General features: G+C 51.2%; 1 protein-coding gene across 4 annotated transcripts in view; it reads left to right on the top strand.

The window, feature by feature from the left end:
• Positions 1-14281, top strand: part of HDX (highly divergent homeobox) — a 74162-nt gene that overhangs the window by 28979 nt on the left and 30902 nt on the right. For all 4 annotated transcript variants that reach the window (XM_039912341.1, XM_029067469.1, XM_029067468.2 and 1 more), the window contains one exon: positions 3013-3066. In XM_039912341.1, coding sequence (XP_039768275.1) covers positions 3013-3066 — 54 coding nt within the window. The remainder of the gene's footprint in view (positions 1-3012; positions 3067-14281) is intronic.

Raw genomic sequence — 14281 nt, 5'->3', positions numbered from 1 at the left:
CAAGCTGGTCTGATGTGAACCCGATTCATTCACTCATTCATTCATTCAGTTGTATTTATTGAGTGCTTACTGTATCCTGAGCACCGTACTGAGTGCTTGGGAGAATACAAAAGAACAATAAACAGATACATCTCCTGCCCGGGGCAAGTTTGTAGTCTAGCTACCGCCCGATATTGCCCCAGAACAATCTATCAGTCAATCAGTGGTATTTCTTGAGTGCTCACTCTGGACAGGGCACTGGACTGAGCGCTTGGGAAAGTGTGTGACAACAGAGTTGATAAACGCGATCCTTGCCCATAAAGAGCTTCCAGGCTACAGTCCACCCAACCTCCCGGAGGCCCGTCCTGCACGCGCGTAGTTTTCTCTTGGGCTTCTGGTACTACAGGTTCCGGAAGCTCCTGAGACGACCTGACCTGCTCAGCCGGGGATTCCTGGCCCATCCAAACCCGAACCTTCCCCGGTCTTCCACCTCGGGCCCGATCAGATGGGAGAACAGTTGCCCCCGCCCCATGGTAACCCCCGGGGGCAGCCCGGGCAGAGACACCTCGCCCGCCTCCTTTGGCTCTTTGGCAGCAGCTCAGCCATGGTTCCTGACCTGGCCGATAAGAGGCCAGAGGAGGCGAACGAGCAGTGTCCTAAAAAGTGCCCGGTTCCATCTTTCTCCTGGCCGAGCATTCCCCGGCGAACTTTCGTGCCAAGGACACGGAAAGGAGCTGACCGAGAAGGAGCGCCTGCCGGTTTCGACGTCGACGCACCTTATCCCCCCGGCCTCCGTGACGAATCTCGGTAGGGCGTTAGCTGAAACCAGCCGGCATTTCAGATAACCAGGTGCATTTTCGCAAGGCAAAAGTCCATAGAATGATCCGGTCGCTTCGCCTGAGGCGTGTGTTTACCCACCGAGCAGTTTGGGTTTTTTTCCATAGCAGGCCTGAAATGTCTACAAGATCCTCTCATTATTTTAATGTGCAGATTTGGGGCTCTCCAGTCGGTTGACTTGCAGGGAGATAATGGAAGCTTTCCTTGCGGTGGGCAGTAGAATGCTACCCACCAGGGCGTTGAAAGTCTCCCCCGGAATCTGGGGCGACCCGTAGCATTTAAATGCGGAGCGTGGTGGCCCTCTAATTCGAGGTATTAGCTTTCACCAGGGGGAAATTGGGACGTGCGGACCGCGCCGAGCGGAGTTCCCCGGGATTCGGGACGAAGTCGTCGGGCCGTGGGGAAAAGGACTGACCCCTAGGCTGTGGGCAGGGATCGGGTCTACAACTCTCTCGTGTGGTACTCCGCCCAACTTTCAGTTCAGTGCTCTGCACATCCACTCAGTAAATACCATCGATTGATGGAGTGTCCCGCACGGGAAGAGCAAAGGAATAAATAAAACGACAGATACGTACCTGAGTGCTTTGGGGTTGCGGGGTCGGGGGGAAGAGCAAAGGAAGCAAGTCAAGGCGACCCAGAAGGGAGTGGGAGATGAGGAAAAGAGGCGCTTAGTATGGGAAGTAACAGGACACTGTCCCACGCGCACTTCCCCTTTGCTTCCTGTGTTTCGGGCCCTGGCCCGGTTCATCTACCACCGGAAGATCATTTTGGTGTGACTGCCTTGGTCAGGTCGGGGTGCTAGACTCTGCAGGCGAAAAGGGCCTGTAGACCGTGAGCTCATCGTGGGCAAGGGATGGATCCGTTTGTTGTCGTATTGTACACTCCCAGGCGCTTAGTACAGTGCTTTGCATACGGCAAGCGCTCAATAAGTACAACTGAATGACCGAACGAAAGAGCCCATTCCCCGGGACAATCGATGCCCCGTTTGGCTTTGGAGATGTTGCGGGGAGCCCCGATTCCCCTCCCGTAATGTTCCCCCAGAAGAGCTGACCGTGCCGTCCGCCCCCCCCCCCGCCGGTTAAGAAGCAGCACGGTCTAGTGGGTAGAGCACGGGCCCTGGGTGTCAGAAGGATCTGGGTTCTAATGTCGGCTTCCCCACGTGTCTGCTGCCTGACTTTGGGACAGATCACTTCTCTGCACCTCAGTTACCTCATCTGAGAAATGGGGATTAAGACCGAAAGCCCCCGTGTGGGACAGGGGGTGTGATCAGTCCGATTTGCTTGTATCCACCCCAGCTCTCAGAACAGTGCCTGGCTCATAGTAAGTGCTTAAATGCTATTATTTATTATTATTATTATTAGTTGCAGGTCCTCTCAAAGCAGGTGTGTCTCGTGTCAGTTGTCCCCCAAAACCACGGTTGATCGAGTCTCCGGAAGCAACATGGCCCAGTGGATGGAGCACAGGCCTGCGAGTCAGAGGAGCTGGGTTCTAATTCCTGCTCCGCCACTTTTACTTTATTGCGTGTCTTTGGGCAAGTCACTTCACTTCTCTGGGCCTCTCTTACTTCATCTGGAAAATGGGGATTTAGACCATGTGGGACGTGGACTGTGTCCAACTTGATTAGGTGGCATTTATCCCGGCACTTAGTACGGTTGGTTCGCTCAATCCTATTTATTCATTCAGTCGTATTTATTGAGTGCTTACTGTGTGCAAAGCACTGTACCAGAAGCAGCGTGGCTCAGTGGAAAGAGCACGGGCTTTGGAGTCAGAGTTCGTGGGTTCGGATCCCGGCTCGGCCACTTGTCAGCTGGGTGACTGTGGGCAGGTCACTTCACTTCTCGGTGCCTCAGTCGCCTCATCTGTAAAATGGGGATTAAGACCGTGAGCCCCACGTGGGACAACCTGATTCCCCTGTGTCTACCCCAGCGCTTAGAACAGTGCTCGGCACATAGTAAGCGCTTAACAAATACCAACATTATTATTATTACAGTCTAACAATAAACAGACCCACAAAGAGCTGCACTTACGTAAGCACTTGGGAGAGTACAGTCTAATAATAAATAACACAGTGCATGGCGCATAGTAAGCACTCAACAGATACCGGGTGTTTTTTTTTTTTTAAAAAAAAGTAAAATAAAAAGTCTCCCGGCGGTACCGATGTATGCCTGACTGAGAATCCGTTTGTTGTTTCCACAGATTTCAGGAAACCTTACTGTGCCTTGGATTACAGGGTGTTCTAGAAAGAGAGCAGTAAGTAATTTTTCATTTAAGCAGAAAGCGGGTCATTCCTTCCAGGTCGCTGGCAGGAATGCCTTTTAGAAAATTGGGCCGGTGGGGGGGTCGGGCCGGGGGAACGCGAAACCCACGGAGCCTAGATGGCCTCGTCCAGGGTGGCCGCGTCGATACGTTTACGAGTCGTGCCACGTAAGGAAGCAGCGTGGCCGAGCAGAAAGGGTCCAGGCCTGGGAGTCGGGGGACCCGGGTTCTAATCCGGGCTCCTGCGCTTACCTGCTGTGTGGCTTTGGGCAAGTCACTTCACAGCTCTGGGCCTCACGTCCCTCATCTGCAGAAAGGGGATCTGTTCTTCCTCGTACTTAGACCGTGAACCCCAAGTGGGACCCGGATTGTATTTGACCCGATTAACTCGCGTCTACCCCGGCGCTAATGTAACGTTTGGACGTTGTAAACACCTAAATGTTATTGTTATTATTTTTATGATTGTCGTCATCTATAAAATGCAGCAATCAGCATCCTTAGCAACTGGTAGCCAGTTGTTGTTTCCTTTGAGAGTTACCAAGGTCGACCTCCTAAGCACTCCCGGACGCGCTTTCAACAGTCAGTGACGCAGATGGGTGGTGATGCCCCGTGGCTCAGAACCAGAAGAAATCCTGAAATGGATTTCCCCAGTTTTCAAGTTAAATTTAGGTCTAAGCCCTCGGGTGGTGGGGCCGTCCAGCTAGAACGCGAGCACCGTCTCCCCCAGGGAGGCAGCGTGGCTCAGTGGAAAGAGCCCGGGCTTGGGAGTCAGAGGTCGTGGGTTCGGATCGCGGCTCTGCCACTTGTCAGCCGTGTGACTGTGGGCAAGTCACTTCGCTTCTCTGGGCCTCAGTTCCCACATCTATAAAATGGGGATTAGCTGTGAGCCTCACGTGGGACAACCTGATTCCCCTGTATCTCCCCCAGCGCTTAGAACAGTGCTCTGCACATAGTAAGCACTTAACAAATGCAAACATTATTATTATTATTAAAATCTTGCTTCATCTACCAGAGTAGCTGCTTTCTGTAGGGAGCCTGATAGATCAAGCATTTAGTCATGGGGGCGGTGCTTGGCCTCTGCGAGCGTTTGAACGTAGGTGAATTCTGGGGGGTTTTTTTGGCTCTCTGTCTCTCACCCAGTCACCGTCCCCTATCCCTTCCTCCCTTTAGATCCCAGCTGAGAGTCAGTCTCTTCCAGGAAGCCCTCCCACCAGCGCAGCCGGCCACTCCCTTCTCCCCCAACTCCGACCTCGGGGTCTGCCCTAACAGTTCACAAGCCAGCTCCTCGGGGGCAGCGGCCAGTCCTTTAGCATTTACCTTGAGGACTCGGGACGCTCGTTACGTACTTCCTTGACTCAGCCGAGGCCGTTGAAAACGGACCGGTGTCGCTTCCTGTGAATTGCAGTCCGAAGTGTTTGGCACAGACGCGAGGAAGAGAGATGGGGTTGGGGGGTTCAGCAAAGAGCGAGCTCGCAGAACCCTGAGGGGCCTGGATGGGGGAGCGGAGAGAGTTGCTATAATAAAGCCAGATTTGACGGGTTCAAATCTGTTCTCCATTCCTCTCTCTCCCCTCCCAAATTCATTTATTCATTCGTATTTATTGAGCGCTTACCGTGTGCAGAGCGCTGTAGTAAGCACTTGGGAAAGTACATCATAACAATAAGCAGACACATTCCCTGCCCACAGTGAGCTAGGACTACCCCTTTCTTGTAACCCAGGTGTCGAAGGGTACGATAAAGTGAAATCATCTTGGGTCGATCTTTCACTCCAAGAGCGCAACGTATGACCTTTTCATGAGAGAGTTGTGGAATCCTTCCCCATTATGCGCTTTTTCTCTCTTGGATGTCAGTGAAGTTCCGATTACAGGGCTGAGCGTAACGGCGTGTCTATTTCGCGGTTAGAGAAAAGGCAGCCACGTAAGCAGCGTGGCGTGGTGGATAGAGCACGGGCCTGGGAGTCAGGAGGTCATGGGTTCTAATCCCAGCCCCGCCACTTGTCTGCTGTGGGACCGTGGGCGAGTCCCTTCATTTCACTTCTCTGTGACACGGTTACTTCATCTGTAAAAGGGGGATTGAGACTGTGAGCCTCAGAAGGGACAGGGACTGTGTCCAACTCGATTTGCAGCGCTTAGTACAGTGCCTGATGCAAAGTAAGCACCTAAAGATACCATCATCGTTATTATTATTAATAGGACCACCCGGGCCCTTGGGGTCCTCACAGGCCGGGCTCTCGCCCTCTCCCCATGTCAGGGGCAGCCGCGTCCCCCACATCAGGCATCGGGCACCGTACCGAACGCTGGGGTAGGGAAAAACGTTGGGAAAAACAGCGGGCGACCCCTGTCCTCGAGACCCGTTTCCTCTCCGGCGTTGCTCGCATTCCTGTGTCGGGACTTGGTTTGAACCCTTTGCTAACCACCGCTTCGGTGCCTTTTTCCCATAAATGATAATTCTGCGGTACATTCTTCTCTGTTGCAAGTCAAAACAATTTGCAAACAGTGTAAATGTCAGAAGGGTAAATTATAGCTTTATAGAGGCACACTATAGTTAGGATCCGGAGGGGAATTCCATTTTAAACCCTTATTTTCGTATGTTAATAACCGAATTCCTTCCGACGGAAATTTTCTCTGCCCGCCTCCGGTTCCAGAGTGGACCCGAAAAGTGTCCCGAAGCTGTCCAGTTTCATTCCCCCCCCCCCCCCCCCCCCGCCCGCTATTTGAATGGCGGGAAGCCCATTCCGATTTGGGTTTTCACCCGACCGATTCTGCATTTTCCTTTGGAGCGAAGTCCTGCCTCTGCACCGAGGTGATGGAAGATTCATCTGGCTTTCGTATAGACACATCTACATTCGTATAGCTATGGAAATTAAAAACGGGCAGGAAAAGAGATATAACGCCCGGTACCCATCTTTCAGACTTTTTTAAGGCCTCTCTGAGTATGGATGGATCAGTCGGCCGTATCTGTTGAGCGCTTACTGTGTGCAGAGTACTGTACTAAGCACTTGGGAGAGCGCAGTGTAACAGAGTAAATGGATGAGATGAGTTTTGGGGGATGTGGGATTTGATTGACAGGTTCAACATGAGGTTTCCCCACACTGCCAGTGACTGGAAATTCCAGTCACGCCCCCATTTTGGGGGGGGGGCTCTCCTCAGAGCTGCCCCATCTACCCCAGGCCATCGGGGGGCTTTAGTTTGAACCTTTCCCAACCCGGTTTTATCCTTTGAAATCGATCCATCCGGACAGGGGTCACGGTGGGAAAGGGAAGGTGTAGGGAGTGGAAGAAGTCACGTATTCCCCCTCGTGGAATCTGCCCTGGGACACCCGGACCCCTCTTCCCCCCCGCCGTACCAGGGACCCCCCCCCGGCCCTCATCCAGCAGCTCAGGGGACTCGGGGGGGCGGGGAGCAGGTGGTCACGGGGTGAACCCGATTCTGTAAACTACAGCCTCACTGCCCAGGAGGGGCCTCGTGTCCATATCTGTAATTTATCTCTATCAACGTCTGCGTCCCCCCCGCACGGTAAGATTGTGGGCAGGGAATGAGTCCGTTAAATTGTTGGGTCGTACTCTCCCAAGCGCTTAGTACAGTGTTCTGCACACAGTAAGCGCGCAATAAATAGGATTAGAGAAGCAGCACGGCTTAGTGGAAACTGCACGGGCTTGGGCCTCATGTCCATATCTGTAATTTATTTATCTCTATCAACGTCTGCGTCCCCCTCTGCACCGTAAGATTGTGGGCAGGGGATGAGTCCGTTAAATTGTTGGGTCGTACTCTCCCAAGCGCTTAGTACAGTGTTCTGCACACAGTAAGCGCTCAATAAATAGGGAAACAGCACGGCTTAGTAGAAACTGCACAGGCTTGGGAGTCAGAGGTCATGGGTCCTAATCCCGGCTCCGCCACTTATCGGCTGTGTGACTTCGGGCAAGTCGCTTCACTTCTCTGTGCTTCAGTTACCGCATCTGTAAAATGGGGATTAAGACTGTGAGCCCCACATAGGACAACCTGATTACCTCGTATCAACTTCAGCGCTTAGAACAGTGCTTAACAAATGCCATAATTAATTAGGATTGACTGACCGACAACCCCGACCGCTGGTTCCAGCTGACCCACTCACCCCAGTCACTTCATTCGTTGTCGTATTTATTGAGCGCTTACTGTGTGCAGAGCACTGTACTCAGCACTGGGGGAAGTACAACACAACAAAAAACAGTGACATTCCCTGCCCACAGAGAGCTTACAGTCTGTCTATCAGTCGGCAGACCCCGATCCTCAACTGTAAAAAAAAAAAAAATTGTGGTATTAAGTGCTTACTATGCGCAAAACACCGTTCTAAGCGCTGGGGGATACAAGGTGATCAGGTTGTCCCATGTGGGGCTCACAGTTTTAATCCCCATTTGACAGATGAGGTAACTGAGGCATAGAGAAGTTAAGCGACTTGCCCAAGGTCACACAGCTGACTAGCGACGGAGCGGGATTAGAACCCGCGACCTCTGACTCCCAAGCCCGCGCTCTTTCCACTGAGCCACGCTGCTTCTCTGTAAGCTCGTTGTGGGCAGGGATCACGTCTCCCAACACTTTTCCGTTGTTCTCTCCCAAGCGCCGAGTCCGGTTCTGTGCACGTAGTAAGCGCTCCGTCAATTCCATCGATCGATGGATGGATCGATCCACGCGGGGCCCGCATGGCCTCACCGCCCTTTCGCTCCTCCAGAGAGTGCAGACTTTTTGCCCGAGCCTGACGGTCACGTGCAGTTCATCCAGTTCACTTGCCAGCCCAGGGTGAGCTCGGAACTGCCATACGTTGGCTCTGAAGTCGGGGCCAAACCACTTGATGGTCTTGGTGGCCACTTGGATGCCTGGCTTGCGTGGGGTCCGGCTGGCATTGGGCCGCTTCTCCGTAGGGACGGGGTCACCCTGCTGCTTTCTCAGCGGGGCAGCCTCGTCCCACCACGTCAGCATCAGTCGGTCGGCGCCTTCTGAGGCCAAAGCACTGCACCCAGCTCTGGGGGCAGTAATAATAATAATCACGGTACTCGTTAAGCGCTTACTATGTGCCGGGCACTCTTCTGAGCGCAGGGGTAGATACAAGGTCACCAGGTTGGACACGGTCCCCGTCTCACGTGCGGCTCACGGTCTTAATTCGCATTTTACACGAGGGAACCGAGGCCAGAGAAGTGAGGTGACTTGCCCAGGGTCACACGGCAGAGAGCAGACACAGCCGTAGAATACCTCAGAAGCAAAACACCTCCTTTCCTCCGTCCTCCAGATCCTTACCCCTATGGGCAGGGGACGTCTCTACCGACTCTGTTATATTGTACTCCCTTGAGCGCTTAGCGTGGTGCTCTGCACGCAGTGAGCGGGAGTGGAGAGAATCCAGGCCCGGGAGTCAGAAGGATCTGGGTTCTAATCTCGGCTCCACCACTTGTCTGCTTTGTGACCTCGAGCAAGTCACTTCTCTGAGCCTCACTTACCTCATCTTTAAAACGGGGACTAAGACCGTGAGCCCCATGTGGGACGTGGACCGTGTCCAATTTCATTAGCTTGTATCTACCCTAGCGCACGTAGTGAGTGCTTAACATTTAAAAAATACCTTTGATTTGATTGACTGAGTACAGTCGCACGGAGAAGATTGTGCAAATCATGGGAGCGGGCAATGGAAAGAATGTTCCGGGATGAAATTTCAGCATAAATTATTTAACGTGTAATTGAATGTGCATACCTACATATGTGCCAGGGCAGGGTATGGATACTCAAATGAAACATGATCTTTTTGCACACCCTATTTGAGCTATTCATTCTCGAGGCAGAAAAATATTGTCATCCTTTTGTGCTAGAAAATGTTTCTGCCCGAAAAGAGCCTCTCTTTCGATGGCCGTGCGCCATTCTGGTCTACCGGAATCCCGGTTTTCAGCCGGGATAAAACCTTATCTGAGGTTCAGTTTCACTGTGTCCCCAAAACCTTCACGTCTGTCTTCCCCACTGTGGCTTTCCCAGTTTCAACTCACCATAAAGCAGCTGCTTGAGTAGCTTTCTGCCATTCTCTTCAAAGGGCTGGCCGGCCGGGCCGGGCCGGGCTGAGCAGAACTTTACTGTTAGGAAGCTGGTTTCATTTCAGGATTTCAGCTTTTGCCATTTCTTTTTTTTTTTACGGTATTCCTTAAGCATTTACTATGTGCCCACCACTGTACTAAGCACTGGTCTACTCCTTTAAATGAAGCGTGCTTCCCAAGTTAAAAACCGATTCCTTTACAGGATAGCACTGACCCAGACGTGATCCGATGCCATACAGAATGCTAGTGATTTGTTCTTTGAAGTTTTGACCGAGTTCTGACCGATCGTTACGGAGTGTTTGGGGCTACCAGAGTCGGTGGGCCCTTTGGTTCCCCTGTTCCAGATGCCTGACAAGTATATTGCCGACCGGTTAGGAAATGGTCATTGACCGGACTGACAAAATAGCCCGTCGGACAGAAGGTTTCACATTAATGACCCACCTCGACTGGTGTTAGGCAAAAACTTCCTTCCACTGAACACTGATTCATTTCAGGGAGTCAGTACCGTTTCTCTCGATGACCTGATGTGGAGCTACGTAAACTGTTCGAACAAAATCCAGCCTCGAATCAAATCCGGCACTGCCTTTCCCACTAGGGACAGGAAAGGATTTAGGGAAACCCAGCTTGGAGTTTGGAGAGAGAGAGGTGGTATTTGAGCATTTTCTGGTCTTACCCATCAGTCGATTAGAGGTATTAATTGAACGCTCACCATGTGCTTAGTACTGTGCCTGGCACCTAGAAAGTGCTAAAAAATACCTTAAATATTGTTATTATTATTTCTAAGTACTTGGGAGACTACAATACAACATCTCCCGCCCTCTCCTTCTGTCTTCATCCCACTTCTGCTCTCTACCTAGGTTGTCCTGTCCCCATCCGGTCCTTTTCTGACACCCCCCTCAGGGTAAACCTCCCATAGCAGTTGCCCCGCGACAGCTTCCAGCCCCCCGAAAGGAGATGGAGCATGTCAGCGAGGAGAGGAATGTGTCCGGGCTAGGAGCCAGGATAGCCTCATGACGGGTACGCAGAGAGCTGAGAAAAGTGAATGGAGGATCCGAATTTAGGGTGAGTTCATGAGCCTGGTGTTATCTTAATTTCAGAGCAAAATCATAGCGAATGCCATTGCCTGTGGTTCAGAAGTGTGTTACGCCGAGCGCTCTGTGGTTATTGAGAATTTTCTGGGTGCCGAGCACTGTACTGAGTTCTCGGGAGAGTACAGTACATTAGGTATGTATTTGCACATACCCCATTTTGAATCTTTTTCGACTGCTCCGGGAGGAATAACTTCAGGAAGGTCGAGATTTCGGAAGGAAAGCCAGGAGGGACAGGGGATTCACTCAGATACCAACTGTTCTTCCCGATGGGCAGGCCGGGCCGATATGGAGGTGCTTGGGCTCTCGCTGAAGCCACCACAGGGCAACTCCAGTCCTTCCCCAAGACAACGGGGCTATGGCATTTCTGCCCCCTCGCGCTGCTCCTTCTGCCTCCTGTGAAGCCTGAGAAACAACATGGCCTAGTGGAAAGAGCCCGAGCCTAAGAGGTGAAGGACCTGGGTTCTAATCCCGGCTCCTCCTCTTGTCTGCCACTGTGTCACCTTGGACAAATCGCTTTACTTCTCTGGGCCTCAGTTTCCTCATCTGTGACATGGGGATTTGATACCCTCTCTTCTACTTAGCCTGTGAACTCATGTGGGACAGGAACTGGATCTGAACTCTTGATCTTGTATCTACACCGGTTCTGACTACAGTGAGGAGCAGCGTGGTGTAGTGGATAGAACACGGGCCTGGGAGTCAGAAGGTCATGGGTTCTAATCCCAGCTCCACCACTTGTCCGCTGTGCGGCCGTAGGCAAGTCACTTCACTTCTCTGGGACTCAGTTGCCTCATCTGTAACATGGGGATTGAGTCCGTGAGCCCCACCTGAATCAAGGGATTGTGTCCGACCCAATTTGCTTGTGCCCACTCCAGCGCTTAGTACAATGTCTGACACACAGTAAGCGCTTAACCATCATCATTATTCTCATTACAGTGCTTGACACATAATAAGCACTTCAAAAGTAGTGTTACTATTATTATCATTATCATTAAACACTCCTTGCCCCCTGAGGAGTGTCCTGCCAGGAGTTCCTGAGATTCGTGGAGGTGCTGGGGGAGTCACATATTTTCACTCCCGTATTTTCAGGCGCTCAGTACAGCGCACTGTCCTCATTAGGCACTCAGTGAACACCAAAACTGCTCTCCTTCTCTAGCTTAATTTTCAAGACGTAGATCCTGTCGGTTTTGTCTCAGAATTTTTCTGGTCTCGTAGTTAGGCAAAAATGAATTTGGTGAGATGCACTCTGATTTATTTTTTTACCCAGGAACAGAGACTTAAATCTAATAAGGGAATCACGTGGGGGGAAGAACTTTTATCCCTTTTTCCCCACACAACGATTGATCTCAAGCTTATTAAAGACTAACTGTATAAAGGGCATTATGCAAAGAATGGCAGATAACTTCTTTTTTTCTTTTCGGCGAAATAAGTTCGGCCGGGGACCCGAAACTTCGTGGTGCAACATATGGCCTCATTAGCCGGGGTGAATTCATTGAAAAGAAATCTATTCAAGTCACCACTCAGGAAGCCTCATTTTAATCCTTGCTTGGGCCGCAAATTGCATCCCTTGGCTATGACCATGCTAGGTGTTAATCACCACTTGGGGATGGCGGTCGCTTTTCCTTCCCTGCCCGCCCGATGTGGTTTAAAGCAGTGATTTATTTAGATTTGGGGAGCAGGGCATTGATTTTACCTTTCCTGAATTCTGCTTAGCGAATTTGTCAGTGAATTTCAGAGTAGGAGGAAGTTGAACCTTTGGGAAAGAACCTAGTTCCCAAGCTTCCCAGGCCCCTCCTAAGCCCAGCAGAACTCCACATGCTGGACTTGGAGTCTGTCCACCTAATATCCTGCCTAATATCTCTGCTCCCTTCACCCGCTCCTCCCAAGCCCACCCTCCAACTCTACCTCTTCGGGCCCCGTCCCCTCGCTCACACTGTTCCCTCGGCTTAAGGTGCCTTCCCCACCCCACCTCCCGTATTCAAAGCGCTCCCGAGAGCCCACCCCACCCCCGGAGCCATCCCCGATTTACTCCCCTGTGTCCCGAGTCATAGAAACCCCTCGACCATCTCTGGCACATAAGTTTCCACTCATCCTTCATCCTCAGCACTTGCGCAGTTGTGTCTGTTCAACCACCCCGCGGCACTTAGGGCCGTATCCGTAATTTATTGATTGATATTAATGTCTGTCTCCCCCTCTCGACCGAGAGCTCCTCGTGGGCGGGGAATGCCTCTGCCAACTCTGTTGCGTCGTGCTCTCCCAAGCGCTTAGTACAGTGTTCCGCACACCGTAAGCGCATAGTAAATACAGTCGATTGACTCGTTCACTTAATGATTTATTTTGATTACTCTGGAAAAGGAGGATTTTATCTTCCCAGGTTCTGTTTCACCCCAGAGAGTGCTCAGTAAGTACTAGTATTTTTTCCAGGCTTTCGTGAAGGCCAAGAGATTCCATCTTTTGCGTAGACTAAACAACTCACGTATTTGTAACTTTGTTTTACAGTAAACACGGTTACATCTCTGTGGATTTAAAGAGCGAGGTGTCCTTAGCCAGTCCTACTCCACCCCTTAACAATCGCCTCCTTGGGATATCCCTCTTCTCCCAAGAGGCCTTCTTGATTCTTTTCTCTTCTCCCCAAGCCACAACCTCTGCACTTTGGCACTCGTACCTTCTCTCTGCACATCTACGTCTGTTGTTTTACCAGTTCTCCGATTTGACCCTTTGTCCTCCTTTGGGTAAATTATTTTTTGTGCCCGTCTTCTCTTAGCTTGTCAGCTTCCTGAGGTCAGGGATCATTCATTCATTCACTCATAATAATTATGGTATTTTTTAAGCGCTTCCTATGTGCACATTGTCCCACTTGGGGCTCACGTTTTTTTAATCCCCATTTTGACGGATGAGGTAACTGAGGCCCAGAGAAGTTAAGTGACTTGCCCAAGGTAATAATGTTGGTATTTGTTAAGCGCTTACTATGTGCAGAGCACTGTTCTAAGCGCTGGGGTAGATACAGGGTCATCAGGTTGTCCCACATGAGGCTCACAGTCTTAATCCCCATTTTCCAGATGAGGGAACTGAGGCACAGAGAAGTTAAGTGACTTGCCCACAGTCACCCAGCTGACAAGTGGCAGAGCTGGGATTAGAACCCACGACCTCTGACTCCCAAGCCCGTGCTCTTTCCACTGAGCCACGCTGCTTCTCGTATTTATTGAGCTCTTACTGTGTGCGAAGCACTGTACTAAGCGCTTGGGAGAGTACACTATAACAACAAACAGATTCCCTTTATTGGGGATGGAAGAGAGGATGAATGAAGGGAGCAAGTCAGGGCAATGCAGAAGGGAGTGGGAGAAGAGGAGAGGAGGATTTAGGGAGGGATTCTTGGAAGAGATATGCCTTCAATAAGGCTTTGAATAATAATAATGATGGTATTTGTTAAGTGCTTACTATGTGCCAAGCACTGTTCCAAGCGCTGGGGGGGATACAAGGTGATCAGGTTGTCCCACTTGGGGCTTACAGTCTTAATCCCCATTTTCCAGATGAGGTAACTGAGGCCCAGAGAAGTGAAGTGATTGGCCCAAAGTCACACAGCTGACAAGTGGCTGAGCTGGGATTAGAACCCATGACCTCTGACTCCCAAGCCCGGGCTCTTTCCACTGAGCTACGCTGCTTTGAAGTGGGGGAGAGCAATTATCCGTCTGTTATGAGGAGGGAGGGTGGACCAGACCAGAGGTAAGATGTGGGCGAGAGGTTGGCGGCGAGCTAGACAAAATGGAGGTACAGTGAGAAGTTTGGCATTAGAGGAACGAAGTCTGCGGGCTGGGTTGGAGTAGGAGAGTAGGGAGAGGAGGTGGGAGGGGGCAAGTGATTGCTTTAAAGCAATGGTGAGGAGTTTTTGTTTAATGCTGAGGTGGATGGGCAACCGCTGGAGTTTCTTGAGGAGTGAGGAAAATTTTGAAGGGAAATGATCCAGGCAGCAGAAAGGAGTATGTACTGAAGAGGGGAAAGGCAGGAGACAAGGAGGTAAGCAAGGAGGCTGAGACAATACTCAAGGCAGGATAAGAGGTAAGTGGGTAAGAGGTAGCGGT

This window comes from Ornithorhynchus anatinus, chromosome 6, assembly GCF_004115215.2.
Source record: "Ornithorhynchus anatinus isolate Pmale09 chromosome 6, mOrnAna1.pri.v4, whole genome shotgun sequence".
Classification (NCBI taxonomy): domain Eukaryota; kingdom Metazoa; phylum Chordata; class Mammalia; order Monotremata; family Ornithorhynchidae; genus Ornithorhynchus; species Ornithorhynchus anatinus.
Note: the sequence above shows the minus strand (reverse complement) of the source record. Positions and strands in the feature narration are given on the sequence as shown.